Source organism: Schistocerca americana, chromosome 3 (genome assembly GCF_021461395.2).
Source record: "Schistocerca americana isolate TAMUIC-IGC-003095 chromosome 3, iqSchAmer2.1, whole genome shotgun sequence".
In the NCBI taxonomy this organism is placed as follows: Eukaryota; Metazoa; Arthropoda; class Insecta; order Orthoptera; family Acrididae; genus Schistocerca; species Schistocerca americana.
The window spans coordinates 111,234,881-111,257,274 of NC_060121.1; the positions used below are offsets into that span (position 1 = coordinate 111,234,881).

The following is a 22,394-nucleotide window of genomic DNA, read 5'->3' on the forward strand; positions in this document are numbered from 1 at the left end:
GAGCTACCTGTCAAATTCACCATTACAGTAGCCCCAACAAAATGTCAACCCGCAACACACACATCCTACTCCTTACAAGAACTGGTAAGCAATAGTGCAATACATAGACCCATATATTGTCCTCTTGGCACACCATGACAAGTTGCCACTTGACACTGAATGGTGGCTCACCAGCCACTGAGAACATTTACAAATATCATAGTGTCCTAATCCATTTTTTATTTCCACTTTAGATTAATTATAAGCAGCATCTAACATCACTGCATCTGTGTTAATACAACCCATAAACATTTTTCTCCCATTACAAATGTGAGTTGCATAAGAAAGTCACCTGTGTTGGTACACCGGCACTCTTGTACTGGAAAGCAGACCGACTGAGATCAACTTCTACAGGAAAAAGTGATCGTCCTTGGAGGAGTTTGTATGTCTCCCCATGGAAATTAGCAAGGCCAGCAACCAATCGCTGAAGCTGCCACACTACATCCTGGACATGCTTGTTATCTAGCAACTCCAACTTCACCAACACATCTGCACGCAGTCTGGCAAATCTTGCCCGTGCGTCTTGCCGACATCTCAAAATAAGCCTGCAGGAAAATATAATCATTAATCCTGTTTCTATCTTCTAAGTAATACTTAAAATATATTAGCAACAATGTGTTCCAATGGACCAAACATTTCTCTCTGAATTGTTTTCATCCAAGAGAAAAAGAAATACAACAAATTACATACAGAAAAGTTCTTTTTAACTATAAAACAAGACAACGTTGAAAATATCCTTGGCATCAAAAAGTAATTAAGAATAGTTTACATAGTAAAACACTTCTTCCATATCTGGACATAAGTTATTAGTAACCACTCTATTCAAAATCCTAGACAGAACTGTCATTCAGTTATCTATAAAAGCATCAATTCATAATGATGAAAGGTTCCTTGTAATTTATTGCACCAGACTGATGCGTCACAGAAACAGAAGAGAGAGCAGTAATGGAATCGTTCAAAACACAATTATTTCATCATTACGCCTGCTTCTGTGACGTAGTGGCTAGTGCCTTTACATGCAGTGATCAAATCAGATTTTTCATTGATGAAAAGGTTCTCTCACAAAACTGACATGCAAGGTGCAACCATAGCATAAAATAAAAAGGCTTATACCACAGACGAAACCACACGTTTTTTAATCATTACTATTTGGTGGTCATAGTTTCACCACACACTACATTAATGTGCTATCAAATGCACAAGTTATCCACAGCCACTATATTGTTCTCAGGGCAGCTCAACATTTCATTCAGCACACATTTACTCCTCTGTTAAACATTCATCACACAAAGAACAAAAGCTTGAGTTTTCTGTGCCCCCACATGTCAAAATCAAGGACACATGAGTTGAGTGTTGTAAAAGCACACTTTTTTTTCTTTTTGTTAATTTCACAGGCTGAAAACAACTGGAAACAAACAAAATCAGTGACGGGGGGGAATACATCAGTCACCAATTAAAATATTTTCTCAAAAATCATAATAGTTATACACAAAATATTTTTTAATTATAATCAGTTTTAAAAAGTTACTTATTATTATTAATAATAATAGGGATTGCTAAAACTGCTTGAAAATAACAAAGAAACACGAAAAATCAAATCTTAAATGCCCATATGAGTCACTACCCAGTGATAAGAAGCTAGTAGACGAGGTAATAAAACACAGATAGGAACAAACCCAAGGAGAATTATCATCTGAGCAACCCCCTCCCCCCCCTCCCCCCCCCCCCCCCACACACACACACACACACACACACACACACACACACACAGAGAGAGAGAGAGAGAGAGAGAGAGAGAGAGAGAGAGAGAGAGACTGCAGACAATCTTGTAGTTATGGCAATCATAGCTATGAGTAGTCATCTTGGGTATAAATAATCACTTTAACTGTCTTTAGTCCTTTATTTTTGGATCACTACTGGTTTCATGGCACTGAAAGCCACATTTTCAACAAATGTTGGGTAAAAAGGTTCTGAGCTTTCCCTGTCTTATGTTTTAGTCATATGTTCACCTGAAGATATGGCTTTTAGTACCAAAAAACTGGTATTGGTCCAACATTAATGGATTAAATACAACCGAAACAGTTATCAATAGCCAGGACAAATGGAGTTGTTCAGAACCTCACTGACATGTTGAAGAACAGAGATAAGCACCACAATCACTAGAAAATATTCAAATATGTGAGCCTACAAAACCAAGTTATTTCATTCTCAAGCTCATCAATATAACCTTGGAATGCACAATTCCCTGCTAGGGACATTGCCTGCCTCATTCAATGCATATTGTCCATATTGTCATCTATCATCATATAACCTATATTATTACCCAGCAGCTGCAAAACACACATATAGGAGAGTGTTGTGATTTGCAAGCTTTTGGAACCAGTGGCACATTCTTCAGGTGGAAGGGTTGAAGAGGAAAGACGAAGGGAGAAGGAAAAGGACTGGAGAGATCTAGGAAAAGGGGTAGATTTCAAGAAAGTCACCCGGAACCATGGGTCAGGAGAAAATTACCGTAAGGATTGAGAAAGAAAGGCTCATTGTTGGGGTCTGCATTGGATGAGATTTGAAAACCTGAGAGTTTAAAGGTGGAGGACAGGGTAATATGCAAGACAGAGATACTACTAAAACATCGTACACGAGTTAATAAGAGCGAAAAGCTAAGTGCATTGTATGTGACAGAGGTTGCCAAGGCTGAATGGCAGGGAACATTTGTCATGGGAAAGATGGCAAATGTCAAAATGTAGGTACAGCTGTTTGTTGATAGGTTTAATATGGACAGAAGTGTGCAGCTGGCCTTCAGTAAGGAAGAGAAAGTGGCTTCGGATTTGGAGTAAGACCAGTGAAATTTAATTGGGTGAAGGTATTGAGAGATTCCAGGAATTTTAGCAGGTCAGCCTCACCATGAGTCCACATGGTGGTCTGCGGGTAGCGTCTTTGATTCATAATCAAAACGTCTTTGGTCCCGGGTTCGATCCCCGCCACTGCCTAAATTTTGATAACTAATCAGCATTGGCAGCTGAAGACTTCCGACACAAGAAGTCAGCCTCATTCTGCCAACGGCCTTGTCAAAGAGGGCGGAGGAGCGGATAGAGGTTCAGGGCACTCTCTTGTCCTAGGGGTGGGAAATTGCCCCTAAAGGCGGAAGAATCAGCAATCATCAATGACATGAGGATGCAGAAGGCAATGGAAACCACTGCATTAAAGACACGTAACGTGTATCCACAGGACATGTGGCCTGTAATTGAAGAAGTGTCATGATGATCTCTCCATTGGCAAAAGATTCCGGAATAGTCCCCCATTCGGATCCCCGGGAGGGGACTGCCAAGGGGGAGGTTACCATGAGAAAAAGATTGAATAACCAACGAAAGGATAACGTTCTACGAGTCGGGGCGTGGAATGTCAGAAGCTGGAACGTGGTAGGTAAACTAGAAAATCTGAAAAGGGAAACGCAAAGGCTCAATCTAGATATAGTAGGGGTCAGTGAAGTGAAGTGGAAGGAAGACAAGGATTTCTGGTCAGATGAGTATCGGGTAATATCAACAGCAGCAGAAAATGGTATAACAGGTGTAGGATTTGTTATGAATAGGAAGGTAGGGCAGAGGGTGTGTTACTGTGAACAGTTCAGTGACCGGGTTGTTCTAATCAGAATCGACAGCAGACCAACACCGACAACGGTAGTTCAGGTATACATGCCGACGTCGCAAGCTGAAGATGAACAGATAGAGAAAGTGTATGAGGATATTGAAAGGGTAATGCAGCATGTAAAGGGGGACGAAAATCTAATAGTCATGGGCGACTGGAATGCAATTGTAGGGGAAGGAGTGGAAGAAAAGGTTACAGGAGAATATGGGCTTGGGACAAGGAATGAAAGAGGAGAAAGACTAATTAAGTTCTGTAACAAGTTTCAGCTAGTAATAGCGAATACCCTGTTCGAGAATCAAGAGGAGGAGGTATACTTGGAAAAGGCCGGGAGATACGGGAAGATTTCAATTAGATTGCATCATGGTCAGACAGAGATTCCGAAATCAGATACTGGATTGTAAGGTGTACCCAGGAGCAGATATAGACTCAGATCACAATATAGTAGTGATGAAGAGTAGGCTGAAGTTCAAGACATTAGTCAGGAAGAATCAATACGCAAAGAAGTGGGATAGGGAAGTACTAAGGAATGACGAGATACGTTTGAAGTTCTCTAACACTATAGATACAGCAATAAGGAATAGCGCAGTAGGCAGTACAGTTGAAGAGGAATGGACATCTCTAAAAAGGGCCATCACAGAAGTTGGGAAGGAAAACATGGGTAAAAAGAAGGTAGCTGCGAAGAAACCATGGGTAACAGAAGAAATACTTCAGTTGATTGATGAAAGGAGGAAGTACAAACATGTTCCGGGAATATCAGGAATACAGAAGTACAAGTCGCTGAGGAATGAAATAAATAGGAAGTGCAGGGAAGCTAAGAAGAAATGGCTGCAGGAAAAATGTGAAGACATCAAAAAAGATATGATTGTCAGAAGGACAGACTCAGCATACAGGAAAGTCAAAACAACCTTTGGTGACATTAAAAGCAACGGTGGTAACATTAAGAGTGCAACAGGAATTACACGGTTAAATGCAGAGGAGAGAGCAGATAGGTGGAAAGAATACATTGAAAGCCTCTATGAGGGTGAAGATTTGTCTGATGTGATAGAAGAAGAAACAGGAGCCGATTTAGAAGAGATAGGGGACCCAGTATTGGAATCGGAATTTAAAAGAGCTTTGGAGGACTTATGGTCAAATAAGGCAGAAGGGATAGATAACATTCCATCAGAATTTCTAAAATCATTGGGGGAAGTGGCAACAAAACGACTATTCACGTTGGTGTGTAGAATATATGAATCTGGCGACATACCATCCGACTTTCGGAAAAGCATCATCCACACAATTACGAAGACGGAAAGAGCTGAAAAGTGCGAGAATTATCGCACAATCAGCTTAACAGCTCATGCATCGAAGCTGCTTACAAGAATAATATACAGAAGAATGGAAAAGAAAATTGAGAATGCGCTAGGTGACGATTAGTTTGGCTTTAGGAAAAGTAAAGGGACGAGAGAGGCATATACAATATGTACAACAACCAAGAGGGAATAATAAGAGTGGACGATCAGGAACGAAGTGCTCGTATTAAGAAGGGTGTAAGACAAGGCTGTAGCCTCTCACCCCTACTCTTCAATCTGTACATCGAGGAAGCAATGATGGAAATAAAAGAAAGGTTCAGGAGTGGACTTAAAATACAAGGTGAAAGGATATCAATGATACGATTCGCTGATGACATTGCTATCCTGAGTGAAAGTGAAGAAGAATTAAATGATCTGCTGAACGGAATGAACAGTCTAATGAGTACACAGTATGGTTTGAGAGTAAATCGGAGAAAGACGAAGGTAATGAGAAGTAGTAGAAATGAGAACAGTGAGAAACTTAACATCAGGATTGATGGTCACGAAGTCAATGAAGTTAAGGAATTCTGCTACCTAGGCAGTAAAATAACCAATGATGGACGGAGTAAGGAGGACATCAAAAGCAGACTCGCTATGGCAAAAAAGGCATTTCTGGCCAAGAGAAGTCTACTAATATCAAATACCGGCCTTAATTTGTGGACGAAATTTCTGAGGATGTATGTCTGGAGTACAGCATTGTATGGTAGTGAAACATGGACTGTGGGAAAACCGGAACAGAAGAGAATCGAAGCATTTGAGATGTGGTGCTATAGACGAATGTTGAAAATTAGGTGGACTGATAAGGTAAGGAATGAGGAGGTTCTACGCAGAATCGGAGAGGAAAGGAATATGTGGAAAACACTGATAAGGAGAAGGGACAGAATGATAGGACATCTGCTTAGACATGAGGGAATGACTTCCATGGTACTAGAGGGCGCTGTAGAGGGCAAAAACTGTAGAGGAAGACAGAGATTGGAATATGTCAAGCAAATAATTGAGGACGTAGGTTGCAAGTGCTACTCTGAGATGAAGAGGTTAGCACAGGAAAGGAATTCGTGGCGGGCCGCATCAAACCAGTCAGTAGACTGATGACCAAAAAAAAATGGTAAAGATGTCATCAATGTATCTACGTGACCCATGAATACGTTGGCATAGGAAGGAGCCATCCTGGTTCCTATGACCGTACCCCTGATCTGTTTGTATGTCTGCCCCTCAAAGGTGAAGTAGTTGTTGGTACGTGTAAAGTTGATTAAGGTAAGTAGGAAGGATGTCATAGGTTTGGAATCATGTGGGTGCTGACTGAGGAAATGTTCAGCAGCAGACAGACCATGCATGTGGGGGTTGGTGGTACAGAGGGAGGTGCCATCAATGGTGACAAGCAAGGACATTTATTGCTGTGGGAGTGGAATGGGCACAGATTTCAGACAATCTAGGAAATGGTTGGTATCTTTGATATAGGAGGGGAGTCTTTGGACAATGAGTTGCAGGTGTTGACTGACTAAGGCACAGATACATTCGGTGGGTGCTTTGAAGCCAGCAACTATAGGACAGCCAGGATGATTGGGTTTGTGGATCTTAGGAAGAAGGTAAAAGGTGGGGGTGCGTGTTTTGGTTGGTGTGAGAAGTTCTACAAATTTAGGTGTTACTCCCTGAGAGGGGCCTGAGGTTTTAAGGAGAGACTGCAGGTCAGTTTGAATAACAGTTATGGGATCCTGATGGCAGACGCTGTATGTAGAGGTGTCAGACAGCTGGTGTAGACCTTCACTAACATACTCCTTCTGGTCAAGTATTATAGTGGTAGATCCTTTGTCTGATGGGAGGAGCTTTTAGGGAATTTAGATAACTGCAGGATTTTGTAGGAGGAGACAAGTCTTGTAAAGTGTAAATTTGCTGATGAGGCACATAGGTCACAGATTAGCTGGGTACGAGCAAGAAATTGCTGTACTGGGACTGTAGAAGAGGCTCTTGTCAATCTTTGTTGTCGTCTGTCTTCTTCAAACTGTTATCCGTTTTCTACCTTATGTGCTAATCCATTCGTTCATTTATGTGTATCACCAACCTTAATCGGTCCCTAAATTTTTTCAAATACTGAGTTCTGTGCTTATAGACAGGTCCACTTTTATTTGCATACGACAATTCCATTGTTATTTATAAATTTGCATACAACAATTTATGGTGCATTATGCTGCATGGCTTCCGTCAATTTATTCACAAATTTGAAAGCCATTTTCTTTTCCACTATCCACTTCTTCTGATTGACTTTTATTGCTGTCTCTTACATCACTTTAATTGCCACGATAAGTAGTCTACATTTTCTCCTATGACTTACCCAGTTTCTAAAATTTTGTCTGTTTTTACGTCTTCCCCGATTGATTTTTTCCTTTGTATCATTTTTTTTATCATATTCTTCTTCAATACTTCTTATTAACGATTTCTGAACAGATTTTTCTGATTTTTTTCCTTGCTTTTCTTCCATTTGTCTATCTTTTCCACCCTCTGCCTTTTTTTTGTTTTGTTGCCACTCTCATAATTTCTAACTCTCCAACTAGCCCTCTGTTGCCATGATGAATACCATCTCATATTACATCTGTTCTTTTCGAAAACATGCCTTTGCACTATCAAAACTTAGGTCCCACATTCTGTTTCTTGAAACCTGCTTGTCCCTTGGAGTTACTCCAAAAGGCCTACCACTGAAAGTCCATATTTCTGTTTGCAATCCTACCCTACAGCAGGCTCTTTTTACAGTTTCATATACAGCAAACTCTTGCTCTTACCTGGCTAATCTGTGACCTATATGCCTCATCAGCAAATTTCCTTCTACCAGACTTGTCTCCTTCTATAAAATCCTGCACTTATCTGCCCCTCATGTTTCCTTGGATGGTATCATCTCCCAAGCCAACTTCAAACTGCAACAACATGCCTAACTTCACCTCAAAAAGCCATCCTACCTTCTCCTAAACTATCTGAACAGTAGTGTTTCCCTTCCTGTCCTCCTGTAACTCCCTATACAACCACATCATCAACCACAGCTCCTCTCCTACAGACTGCGCTTGGCCAACCTCCTAAACATCCCATGGCCTTCACCACTGCCTCCCAGACCAAGAATAATCCATAATCCCAAGAACCAGCCACAACAGTACAGTGTCCTTAACCTCTCATCTAAAGCACTCTCCCCTCCTGAATTATCTAACAGCCTCCCTTTCAGCTTTAACCTGCATTTCATCATGCTGAATTGGTGAAGGACCTACTTTCATTCATAAGTAATATCCATTGGACATATAACTTTGCAACTCAACCCAAAACCTTTCCAATAGCAAACCTGACACTGACCTCTGCCTTGAAACGTTCAGACCACAATCCCAACTTGATACACCATCACTACCTCAAAATCATCCCTTACAAGCCTTCCAAGAATTCCTCACAACCAGCATTGCTTCACAACCCTTCCTCAGGTCCCTACAACAAGACACTAACCTGTCCTCTGCAGAACTCCAGGCTCTATGTTCCCTAAAAGCTGATGACTCCATCATTATCCTCTCAGCAGACAAAGAATCTAGCACTGTAGTAATTGGCAAAAAGGATTATGTTAGTGAAGGTCTACACCAGCTGTCTGACACCTCTACATACAGCATCTGCCATCAAGATCCCATCCCTGTAATTCAAACTGACCTTCAGTCCCTCCTTAAATCCTCAGGCCCCTCACAAGGACTTACACCTCAATCCATAGAACTTCTCACCCCACCCAAACCATGCACCCCCACCTTTTACCTTCTTCCTAAGATCCACAACCCCAATCATCATGTCCATCTTATAGTTGCTGGCTTCAAAGCACCCACTGAACATATATCTGCCTTAGTTGGTCAACACTTGCAAATCATGGTAAAAAGACTCCCCACCTACATTAAAGATACCAACCATTTCCTAGATCATCTGAAATCTATGCCCGTCCCACTCCCACCACACACCTTGCTTGTCACCATCACTGCTACCCCAGTCTATACCAACATCCCCAATGTACATGGTCTGTCTGCTGCTGAACATTTCCTCAGTCAGCACCCACCTGATTCCAAACCTATGAAATCCTTCCTACTTACCTTATATCAACTTTATACTTACCAACAACTACTTCACCTTTGAGGAGCAGATATACAAACAGATCAGAGGTATGGCAATGGGAACCAGGATGGCCCCTTCCCATGCCACCTTTTTCATGGGTCACTTGGAGGGGGCTAACCTGCTTTGGTTTGGTTTAGATACATTGACGACATCTTTACCATGTGGACTCATGGTGAGACTGATCTGCTAAAATTCCTGGAATCTCTCAATACCTTCTCCCAATTATATTTCACTGGTCCTATTCTGAATCCCATGCCACTTTCCTTGATGCTGCACTCGTCCTCACCGAAGGTGAGCTACACACATGTCCACATTAAACCTACCAACAAACAACAGTACTTACAATTTGACATTTTCCATCGTTTCCATGTCAAACATTCCCTCCCACACAACCTTGGCAACCAAGGAAAACATATTTGTTCTGATGCAGACTTTTTACAGCAATACACCACCATCCTCATCTCAGCCTTCACTGTACATAATTACCACACTAGCCTAGTTAAAAAGCAGATTTCCTGTGCCATCACATCCAATCCTGGTACTGCTGATTCCTCCACAAAACAGCTTCGGAGCACACCACTGGTGACTCAGTATTATCCTGGTCTGCAATGTGTTAATCTGCTACTTTGACAGGAACCAGGATGGCCCCTTCCCATGCCACCTTTTTCATGGGTCACTTGGAGGGGGCTAACCTGCTTTGGTTCTTAAAATCATACCCTGAAATGAGATCCATTCTGTCTGAAATTTTGCCCATCACTTCTAGAACAGCTTTCCGTCGCCCTCCCAACCTCCACAGACCCTATGCTCCTTCTGCACCCATCTCCCTGCCCTGTGGCTCCTACTCTTGTGACCATCCTCACTGCGAGATTGCCCCATGCACCCTCCTACCACATCCCATAATAGCCCTGTAACTGGCAAAGCATATACTATCAAAGGGAGAGCCACCTGTGAAATGACACATCACATATCAGCTATTAGGTAAAGACTGTTCAGCCTTCTACATCAGCAAGACTACCAGCAAATTATCAATTAGGATGAATGGGCATATGCAAGAGGGTGTATACTGGCAACCAGCAATATCCTGTTGCACAGCATGCTCTATAACATGACATTGTGACCTCAGCAGCTGTTTCACCACATGCATCATCCGGATTCTTCCCCCAGATACTAGTTTCTCGGAATTACACAGGTAGGAACTAGCACTACAACATGTCCTTGGTTCTCGCAATCCACCTGGCCTTAATTTATGTTAATTTCTTCTGTCTCAGCATTTCTTCACTGTTACTACTCTCTGCTTCACTCCATTTTCCTTTTCTACATCTTTCATTGTCTTTCCCATCTATTTTTCACCATGCCCCTCCCACCTCTGTTACATACAATGCTTTCCACTCTTATTAACTTGTGCATGGTGTTTTAGTAGTAATCTCTGCCTTGCATATTATCCTGTCTTCCACCTTTAAGCTCTCAGGTTCTCAAATGTCGTCCAATGCAGTCCCCAACAATCCATCTTTCCTTTTCATTCCGTATGGTAATTTTCCCCTGACCTATGGTTCTGGATGATTTTCCCTAAAATCTACCCCTTTTCCTAGCTCTCTCCCCAGTCCTTTTCCTTTGCCCTTCTTCCTTCCCCTTCAGCCCTTCTACCTGAAGAAGGTGCCACTGGCTCCAAAAGCTTGCAAATTACTACACCCTTTTATGTCCATGTTCTGTAGCCGCTTGGTGAGTAGATTTTTTTATCCATCCAATTAAATAATTTTGTCAATACTTTACTGTTTTCATTGTTATAGTAACCTATGTTATGTTTCCCTGTTGAAAAAAGACTATTAACTGTGCATTTCCCTCTGATGTTCTCTATATATCTTACATCTTACCTACTGATTTGTTTATAATATCAAAATATTCATTGATCACACAAGCACAGCACTTCTAATTTCTGTGTGTTACCTAGCAGCACATTTATGACTCCTGCCAAAGATGATATAACTAAATAGACATGAACAATTTCTTGTTGTTGAAAGTCTTTAACATCCAAGATTTCATGCCAACACAATACCACAATGCTCACACACGTGCAGGTACCTCATAACATCTCGAGAGAACTCGTAGTACAAGAGCAAAACAGAAGAAAATGTAAGTGCATAGTATATCAGTCAAAAAAAGGATCAGGAAGTGCAATATTTCTATCCAGGATGTTCATATTGCCACATTCAGTTCTTGTCTGTGCAAGTGGACTCTCTGAGAGCCTATGGAATCCTGAATTTTTATTGCCCATTTAATATAAAAGAAACTTGCAAAGTCATATGAAATGAGCTCACTTTTAGTAAGACTTGAACTTTCAATAGTAATTTCTCTCACTTATAGTAATAATAATAATAATAATAATAATAATAATAATAACAATAAAATGTAATAATAATGGCTATCCCCATCCAGTAGAACCAATGTTAGAAACTTTCAGTCTCTGCATTAGCTATTGCTACTACTAATTTTGCTTCAGTGGAAACAATGACTCAAATACCCTTAAGAAGAAAAAAAAAAAGAAAGAAAGAAAGAAAAAGACTTAATCTATTATACCTGTATTCGTAATTTCCAGTTTCCACGCGATACAGGGGTTCTTGTAAAGCACTGTAACTATACTCTTCATCATCCATTTCCTTAACTTTCAAACAGTATGAGAGGTATTCAAATTTTGTATCGGCATACTTTCGAATAGTCAGTTTTGTATCAGGAATTGCCTTGTACAGGTAGGTACCCAAGTCTGTCAATATCTGTTGACATTAAAATAAAATAATATTCATTACAGTGGTTAACACAATAATTTGCTGTAGCACACAGTTAGTTACACTGTAAAAAATAAGTCTGCAAAACTGCAACTCACAGGTTTAACAGACTTCAGCATTTGGATTCCATATTTTTCCATCTGTCTATGGTAATCACCAAACTGTCGAAATGCCTCACTGGCTCTGGGCTGAGGTTCGCGAACACCAATCGCAGCAAAAGTATCACCAAATGCTGGAAAAAACATATTATCATTCTGCAAAATGTATGTCTGTGACCACTATGAGAGAACAAATTTTATGAGTAATCTATGCAGCTGGTCATTAAAACTGCAACTCCAGGTTAGATGGCAAATGAAGTTTTCCTTATTGATCGTATGAATAATAGCAGGAAACATATGTGATTATATTTATGGGTGGTTTGGGGGTATACTGGATGTGATATTTAGAATGTAGAGCTGCTGCTTCTGACAGCAACAATGGCTCTAACTTGGCTTGGCACTGGAATAAGCAGGATCTTACAAAACATAACATATATCATATGAAGCAAGATGTATCAGACAGACAGGGGAACACACTATGATATATAATGAACACACAGACTACTTTAGGCTATGCAAGTATGGGAAATAAATAGTAGCCAAGCACAAACATGTGAAAGTCGTCCACTAAATGGGGCTATAAAGGATTTAGAAGTATTTCACACAGAGGAAATAGTAAGAAAACCTAAGTGAAAAAGCTGAGGTAGTACTTCACCAGGACAGATTTGACAGACATCTGTCATGGACTCCTTAATGGTTTCACAGACCTTTTATGAAATCAGTATAAACAAGGCATGCATAAAAATTTTCATATACGACTAATGTAAGTATGCACTTCAGCATAACCACAAGTTGGTATCTTGGGAGTGGAAGGGTACAATTTCTAACACAGTGCTTTCACATGGCACTGGGCACTTAAGTGTTCACTAGACAAGTCATTGTACAAGAAAGTAGCTGGCATGACAACATACACAGTTGGGGACACCGCTGAAGAAGGCGTGGCACTCTGGTGAAAAGATGGTAGTTTTATAGGACTGAACAGAGAAAAACAAGAAAGCAATATTTAAGTAAGACAGAGTCTGTTTGTAGAAGTGTCTTTATTTTATGATTGCTACTTTACATACTCAAGTACATCTGATTGACGATTTAAACATGGGTAGCCATACTGAAAGAGTGTGACTATCCGAATATATAGCCATGTGTTAATATTGCTACTTAACATAAAGACAACACATCAAGTTGCACACAAGCACAACCAAATGATACTCTCAGATTAGCTTCAGCCACAGCCTTCGTCTGAAAAGTAAACACACACACATTTATTCACAAGGGCAATCACGCACAGATGACTGCCATCTGCATCATCTTTACAGTAAGTAGCAACCTATCTTTTCCTTATATTGTTAAAAATGTTACAAGATGTGCCTGGTCAGATGACATTCACTGTAATCACAGGGATAGTTGTTTTGTATAAAATGCAACTTACAGGTTGAATTTAGAGAAATAAATGTCCTAAGGTTATCGGTCATCTCTATACCACCACAGAAATATATGAAAATACTAAAAACCTATCAAAATATAAGACATGTAATCTACAATAAGGCATATGGTTTCTTTGCTTCATTATGAGAGCAGGAGGAGGAGGTCAGTGTTTAACGTCCTGCCAACAACGAGGTTATTAGAAACAAAGCGCAAGTTCGGATCTGGGACACATAGGGAAGGAAAACAACTGTGCCCTTTTGAAGGAAGCATCCTGACATTTGCCTGAAGCAATTTAGGGAAACCATGGAAAAGCTAAATCAGGATAGCCGGATACGGGTTTGAACTGTCATCCTCCTGAATGTGAGTCCACTGTGCTAACCACTGCTTCATTATGAAAAGGCATGACCTATAGAAGAGTGTCTTTACCTAAAAGTGTTCTAGTACATTTGGCAGAGATAAAAAAGTAGCTCTATCCAGTTTCATCAATAACTGTTGGATGTAGAGAAGATATTTTCGCTGTTAGTCTAGCATCACAGAGTCAGATCCAGCCAGTCTAGCCAATAACCCTATATAGATAGGAAGTGTAATAAAAAAATACAAAAATAAAAAATGGAAGAATACATTTAATGCATAACCAAGCACATTTGATCAAGAGGACAAATAAACAACCTGAATAAATGTGTCAGGCATTACCAGTTTAATATCTCTACCAGCAGATAGCAGATTGATAGCAGCTTGGAAACACTAGAGAACAATCGACATGCACCATCAGAGGCTGAATGACTGGTCACGTGGGCCTAGCTGCCAGCCACACAGAGCTAGGTCAGTGGTCATAAGTCAGCCTTGAACAGTGTGATGCATGAGCTATCACAAATTTTGCCCGGCTGCTGTTTGGATACTGACCTTGCTGTGGACATTGACTTTCCAATTACTGTTACTGGCATTCTTTCTGTGTTCAGCTCACAATGAACTTGGTTTGGTTTACAGATTAAGCGTCTGTTATCAAGAGAAACCACAAAACTTATATCTTCTTCACTGTGAGTACTACAGCCATGTTGTTGTCGTTACAGTCTTCAGTCCAGAGACTGGTTTGATACAGCTCTCCATGCTACTCTATCCTGTGCAAGCTTCTTCATCTCCCAGTACCTACTGAAACCTACATGCTTCTGAATCTGTTTAGTGTATTCATCTCTTGGTCTCCCTCTACGATTTTTACCCTCCAATACTAAATTGGTGATCCCTTGATGCCTCAGAATATGCCCTACCAACCGATCCCTTCTTCTAGTCAAGTTGTGCCACAAATTTCTCTTCTCTCCAATTCTATTCAATACCTCCTCATTAGTTATGTGGCCTACCCATCTAATGTTCAGCATTCTTCTGTACCACCACATTTTGAAAGCTTCTATTCTCTTCTTGTCTAAACTATTTATCGTCACCGTTTCACTTCCACACATGGCTACACTCCATACAAATACTTTCAGAAACGACTTCCTGACACTTAAATCTATATTAGATGTTAACAAATTTCACTTCTTCAGAAACGCTTTCCTTGCCATTGCCAGTCTACATTTTATATCCTCTCTACTTCGACCATCATCAGCTATTTTGCTCCCCAAATAACAAAACTCATTTACTACTTTAAGCGTCTCATTTCCTAATCTAATTCCTGCAGCATTACCTGATTTAATTTGACTACATTCCATTATTCTCATTTTGCTTTTGTTGATGTTCATCTTATATACTCCTTTCAAGACATGGTCCATTCCGTTCAGCTGCTCTTCCAGATCCTTTGCTGTCTCTGACAGAATTACAATGTCATCGGCGAACCACAAAGTTTTTATTTCTTCTTCATGGATTTTAATTCCAACTCCAAATTTTTCTTTTGTTTCCTTTACTGCTTGCTCAATATACAGATTGAATAACATCGGGGAGAGGCTACAACCCTGTCTCACTCCCTTCCCAACCACTGCTTCCCTTTTATGACCCTCGACTCTTATAACTGCCATCTGGTTTCTGTACAAATTGTAAATAGCCTTTCGCTCCCTGTATTTTTACCCCTGCCACCTTGAGAATTTCAAAGAGAGTATTCCAGTCAACATTGTCAAAAGCTTTCTCTAAGTCTACAAATGCTAGAAACATAGGTTTGCCTTTCCTTAATCTTTTTTCTAAGATAAGTTGTAAGGTCAGTATTGCCTCACATGTCCAATATTTCTACGGAATCCACACTGATCTTCCCCAAGGTCGGCTCCAACCAGTTTTTCCATTTGTCTGTAAAGAATTCGTGTTAATATTTTTCAGTTGTGATGTATTAAACTGATAGTTCAGTAATTTTCACAGCTGTCAACACCTGCTTTCTTTGGGATTGGAATTATTATATTCTTCTTGAAGTCTGAGGGTATTTCGCCTGTATCATACATCTTGCTCACTAGATGGTAGAGTTTTGTTACGCCTGGCTCTCCCAAGGCTGTCAGTAGTTCTAATGGAATATTGTCTACTCCCGGGGCCTTGTTTCAACTTAGGTCTTTCAGTGCTCTGTCAAACTCTTCACGCAGTGTCATATCTTCTATTTCATCTTCAACTACATTCTCTTCCATTTCTATAATATTGTCCTCAAGAACATCTCCCTTGTACAGACCCTCTATATACTCCTTCCACCTTTCTGCTTTCCCTTCTTTGCTTAGAACTGGGTTTCCATCTGAGCTCTTGATATTGATACAAGTGGATCTCTTTTCTCCAAAGGTCTCTTTAATTTTCCTGTAGGCAGTATCTATCTTACCCCTAGTGATATGCGCCTCTACATCCTTACATTTGTCCACTAGCCATCCATGCTTAGCCATTTTGCACTTCCTGTCGATCTCATTTTTGAGACGTTTGTATTTCTTTTCGCCTGCTGCATTTACTGCATTTTTATATTTTCTCCTTTCATCAATTAAATTCAATATCTCTTCTGTTACCCAAGGATTTATATTAGCCCTCATCTTTTTACCTACTCTTTTTACCTACTTGATTCTCTGAGTACAGCCATAAATTTATTAAATGAATGTGGAATTTTCCCAATTAGGTTGTTGAAACTTTATTGGGTGCTTAGTAAGAAAAAGATGCCATGCATATAAAAATGGCAGTGTATTCATATTATGTATTTCCATTCATTTTGGTTTAAAAATAACTGTTCTTGGTGATTATTTTATTTTAATTTGTAAACCAAACTGAATGGAAATACATAAAGTAAATTAGCTGCCATTTTATACAAAGGGCACTTTTTTTTAACTAACACTGGATAACAGTTTAAAAAGCCAACTATTCGTCTAACTGGTCTGTTCGTAATACATGTAAAAATGTGAATTAAGTGGGAAATTTTGTTAGATGAGGTAAATAAGTTGCATAAAACCACAACTGGATACATTCTCACTCTTAGACACTACCTTTTCATATGACAGCTATTAGTACCTCTCAACTTAATTTTTCTACGTATTATCAGACTGCATACTACCCTTGTCTTTTAGGGACAGCACAAGTAATCATTTTAAAAACATTTGAACTTACTGGACCACAACCTGGGCAATTTGATAGTATGTATTCCAGTCGCTGTTGATAAAAATTACAGGTATGTTGTAGTTTCCCTAACAGTCAGCACTCAATCTCCAAGTGCAGCTTTCCTGACTGTTACTTCATGATGGATTATTTCCGAGCAGTGATGGCTTGAAGTCAGCTGTTCAATATTTTAGCGCTTTGGAGAGCTACTAAATGGATGTTCCCACTTCCAAAAAGTGCTACATGACTTGAAAAACATGTTACAGGCATTATCAGTTCCTGCACATTTTTTGTTGCAGTGTGCTTCCATAGTTGTCATGGTCACAAAATTTAATCAGAAAATAGGGGACAGTTTGATTGAAGAAGAAATTCTGAGGATGCTTGAAGAGTCTGGTTCCAAAATTGATGATAATGGTTCTGAAATCAATGACAGTCTTTCTGAAACAACCGGCAATCTGCTTTTCTCCTTCATCATACAAGCAGGAGCCACATACTGAAGTTGAAAAAGTTTATGACATCTGGGGGACTGCAGACTTCACTGTGGCCTGACTGGAGTGTGTTAATAAAGTACAAAATACCAGCACACATTAAAACAAAAGAAACTGTGTGCAAGGCTTAGGGAATGATAAAAATTGCAATACAGCACAGGTATGAAAAATTACAGACTTTATGATCAATATGTCCTTTCACAAATCCTAACCCATTTCTTCTGCACATGTACCTAAAAATATGTAACTTTGCTTTATTGAGGCACAGTCTTCCAAAATATTTAAGATCCACTAAAATGAACCTTTTCCAAATCAATGGTAGTGTTACAGCATTTTTACAAAAAATGGTGCATTTTTCAAAGACATCTGTTATAACAAAAAAAATTTTTAGTTGAATTCTGCTCAAAGAGGGTGAAGCAAAATAACCAGTTTTCGAGACTTCTATCTGGGAGATTAAAAATCCATTAGCTTGTGAGTTTGGCACAACTTTCAACTTCAATTATAATTAAATGAAATCTCTCTTCTGTTTTTCCATAACTACTTGGATTTTATACGTACAGAAATATAAATGTAGCACATAAATGTTAGTATCAAAATCTGAATGTAAAAAAAGAAAGAGTGAAATTCCTTTTAAAACTTTTAGTCATTCGGAACAATTCAGTTACTTTTAGTTCAGTATCATGCACCTTGATATTTGTATGACAAGTCACTTGTCATGAGAATTAAGAATTATTGGTGAATTAATTCACATACAGGTTGCACCTGTGTCACTAGTGAATATGAAAATTTTCTGCACCCAAGACCCCTTGGTATTTTTATTTTATTTCACAATGACTGGTTTTGACAGAATCTTGCTGTCATCATTAGATCTACACTGTACCAAAAATAAAGTAATTACAAGGATAATTTGATAAGATGTACATTTGCATTAATTTACATAACTTTGGAATTTCGTATTGACAAGTATACAAGCCACAGATACAATGAGCACACTGTTTTGCTAAAGATGTAAGATGTTAGGTGCACACATACCCCACTTGTTGGTAATTTATGTAAGGCACAAATGGCTCTGAGCACTATGGTACTTAACATCTGAGGTCATCAGTCCCCTAGAACTTAGAACTACTTAAACGTAACTAACCTAAGGACATCATATATATCCATGCCCAAGGCAGGATTCGTATCTGCGACCGTAGCAGTTGCGCGGTTCCAGACTGAAGCACCTAGAACTGCTCGGCCATAGCGGCCGGCGTTTATGTAAGGGGTCGATCTGCCATAGGCTGCGTGCCTGCACAGTTAGTCCCGCAATTTGCTAGGGCTATGACTGCACTTCCTGTTTGTTTATCTCCACTCCTCGGCACATAGCTGGTACAATGGATATTTTATAGATTCTTTCTTATGTATTCGATAAACAATTGTGGTGTCATTTCCTATGAATGGAAAGTGCTCTCACTGTACTGATGCCGTGTATACATGTTAATAAGATATTTCAAAGGTATGTAAACTACTGCTTACATACATCTTATCCCTGAGATGCAGGTTTGCACACAGTGATAAATTCTCTATCTTGGCTTTACTTTTGGTACATGGTAGATTTGATGATGACAGCAATCCTGTTGAAAATGGTCATTGTGAAATAAAATGAAAATACCAAGTGATCTTGGCTAAAGAAGATTTCCTATAATTAACCAACAATTACTGCCTTTATAACACATATACAATTACCATACATACAAGACCTATACAGCTAAAATACCACAATATCTGTTGAAGAAATAAGTTGTTGTATATAAATATTTACAGCTTCTGTCAAATTACTGCGAATCATGTAAGTGCCGCTTTTGTCCTCGACAGTTTTTACACAATGTTGCACAGAGTAAGTCAGCCTTCACACACTTGCAGTTTCTCCCGCAACCTTGAGTGCAGCCACATGAAATCAGTAGCAATGTCTTGTCTGGAGGTAGTGGTCATTTCATGTGAATTTGAAAGGGGGATGAGTTTGATCACCATTGTGTTCAGCCAATACGTTTTTTAGAGTTTTTATGGTCATTGTATCTCATTCGTGAAGACATTTATTGACTTCCTGCAATAAATCATGCATTGAAAATTGACAATCAACTACAGAATCTGCAGAATTGCATACTTCTTAGGGAACAGCATCAAATTGGTATCATAAGGACGGCCTCTTTTTCGCACAATGGAGGGGCTCAACACTAATTTAGCACAGTAGTCTTGATGATAATAGGCTTCTGTAGCTTCTAAACACAAAACAATGTTGATGTGTTTGGCATTCTTTCTACTGAAACTATCATAGCATTTCTCTGCTTTCTCCAGCTCTGTGTTTCAGGGTTAAAGAATGAACTTCAAACACTCCACAGCATTTTTGGAGTGGTTTTCTTTTTCTTTCAGTTTGTAAGTCACATTTTTCAGTTCATATGAAATACTGTTTTTGAAACTGAATGGATAAAACAAAGACCATCTTAAACTTCTGTCATATATTTGCATAGTTTTCTGGTTAATTTGTTTCTTAACATTACATTGCTTAATATATTTAAATCAATCATTCAAATGTTTTGGAGAAGAGTATGAGCCTCATCCTTCTAACCCTTGCTGAAACATATCACAGTCCCCAACCACTGTAATCATTTCTGATGTCTCTCCTCCCGAAATAGATTCAACAGAAATAGAACAGGTACAAGGTATACAACTTTGCTACCACCGTTTGCAAATAGGTGGCGACAACGGTAAGTAGCGGTCGAAAGAAAAAGATCACAGACGTCAGGCAGTTAGCTTGACCTTGGTCAACATAACCTCATTCAAACATTAGTAGATTTGTGTCTGCATCATAAAATTGTTCTTGATTGAAAATGTCAGTTTACGAGCCTAATTCTCATCATTTGCAGGAGGTGTTACTGTTTCGTTTCAGTATGAAGAAAACAGTGGCTGAGTCTCATTGAATGCTCTCAGGTACGTATGGTAAGGATGCTATTAGTGAAAGAACATGTGAGTGATTTCAACACTTCAAGAACGGTGTTTTTAACGTCGTAGACTGGCATAGTGGTGGAAGAAAGAACGTTTTCATAAACGCAGAACTGGAGACATTGCTGAATGAAGACTCGCATCAAACTCAAGAAGAATTGACACGATTAGTGGGAGTGACACAGCAAGCCATTTCAAAAGTCTCAAGGCTATGGGCATGATTCAGAAAGAATGAACTTGGGTCCCATGTGAGCTGAAACTAAGAGACGTTGAACGGCACTTGTGTGTTTGTGAACAGTTGCTTCACAGGCAAAAAAAGAAAGAGATTTCTGCATCGCATTGTGAACGGGGACAAAAAATGGGTTCATTACGATAACCCTAAACACAAAAAATCATGGGGATATCCCAGGCATGCTTCCACATCAACGGCCAAACCGAATATTCACAGCTCCAATATCATGCTCTACATTTGTTGGGACCAGCTCAGCGTCATGTACTATGAGGTGTTAAAACCAAGGGAAGCAATCACAGATGCTCATTATTGAACACAATTAATGCGTTTGAGCAGAGCATTAAAAGACAAACGTATGCAATACAGCGAGAGGCATGATAAAGTGATTTTGCAGCACAACAACACTCGACCCCACGTTGCAAAAAGAGGTCAAAACGTATTTGGAAACGTTAAAATGGGAAGTCCTACCCCAAGCACTGTATTCTCCAGACATTGCTCCCTCTGTCACCTGTTTAGATCAATGGTGCATGGCCTGGCTGACCAACACTTCCGATCTTATGAAGAAGTCACAAATTGGATTGATTCATGGATCGCTTCAAAGGATGAACAATTTTTTCGATGCGGGATTCGTACACTGCCTGTGAGATGGGAGAAAGTAGTGGCCAGTGATGGAAAATACTTTGAATGATACATGTGTAACCAATTTGTTTCATTAAAGCCGCAAATGTTGGGGAAAAAACAGCAGAAGCAAAGTTGTACACCTTTTAATATTATTATTCTTCTCTCTGTCAACAGAAAAGAAAAGAGAGTAAGAAGAAACACTGCATAGCACAACAAGCTGAGCTCTCCCGCATGCCTTTAGTAAGTTTGCAACATAAAACTCAACTAAACTGGACATGGGGTGGAGAAAACAGTAGTGACAGTGAGGGGAGAATGCTGAGTGAACAGGAACAGCAACTTCCCGTTTTCACTGTTGGGCGCTTGACCCTGATTTCAACAAGAGATTCAAGTTGAAAATATATAAAATATTTTCATATACAGTGTACTCCTGGTTATTCGTATGTGGATTACCCAATTTGTGGGTTATTTGCACAACCAAAAAAAAAAAATTTACAATATTTTTCTCTTGAAAACACAAATAAACATCTCATCATGTGAGCAATAAGTGCCATTTCCAACGTTTAAGCAACTGCCGCATGACAACAGAGTACTGTTTCCATTGTTATCGGCCAGCCTATTCTGTGTGCTGATAGTATTAAAATGCAGACTGTTCGGGACATTAAAAAGAAAAAGAGGAAAATATGGGATTTTGTTAGGAAATGCAATTCTAGTTCTGGACCGTCTGCATGAAAAAGCAGGAAGAGATCTACATTGATGAATTAGATACTGCTGTTTTGCAATGGTTTAGTCAAAAACTATTACACTGCTTCAGGTGTAATGTGTGTTGAAATAGCTAAATTTTATCATGAAGTTCTAGGGTTAGGTAGAGAATTTAACGCCTCATCTTGATAGTTAATCAGATTCAAACATCATCACAGGATTCGCGAACTTACTGAGCTAGGAGAGAGGTTTAATTCAAATGTTGCGGCAGCTGATTCCTTTTGGGAAAAGCTATAGAAATTTGTGAAAGAAGAGAATTTCATACCAGATCAAATTTATAACACAGATGAAAGAGGTTTACAATGGAAAAAACTACCAACCAAAACCCTTGCTTTAAAGAGTGAAGTTCATGCTCA

At 39.4% G+C, this 22,394-nt stretch overlaps 1 protein-coding gene across 3 annotated transcripts in view; it reads right to left on the minus strand.

Moving 5' to 3' along the window:
- LOC124605467 (PRKCA-binding protein) overlaps nt 1–22,394 on the minus strand; it is a 100,511-nt gene that overhangs the window by 10,774 nt on the left and 67,343 nt on the right. For all 3 annotated transcript variants that reach the window (XM_047137166.1, XM_047137168.1, XM_047137167.1), the window contains 3 exons: nt 12,007–12,140; nt 11,703–11,896; nt 332–584 (listed from right to left, as the gene is read on the minus strand). In XM_047137166.1, coding sequence (XP_046993122.1) covers nt 332–584; nt 11,703–11,896; nt 12,007–12,140 — 581 coding nt within the window. The remainder of the gene's footprint in view (nt 1–331; nt 585–11,702; nt 11,897–12,006; nt 12,141–22,394) is intronic.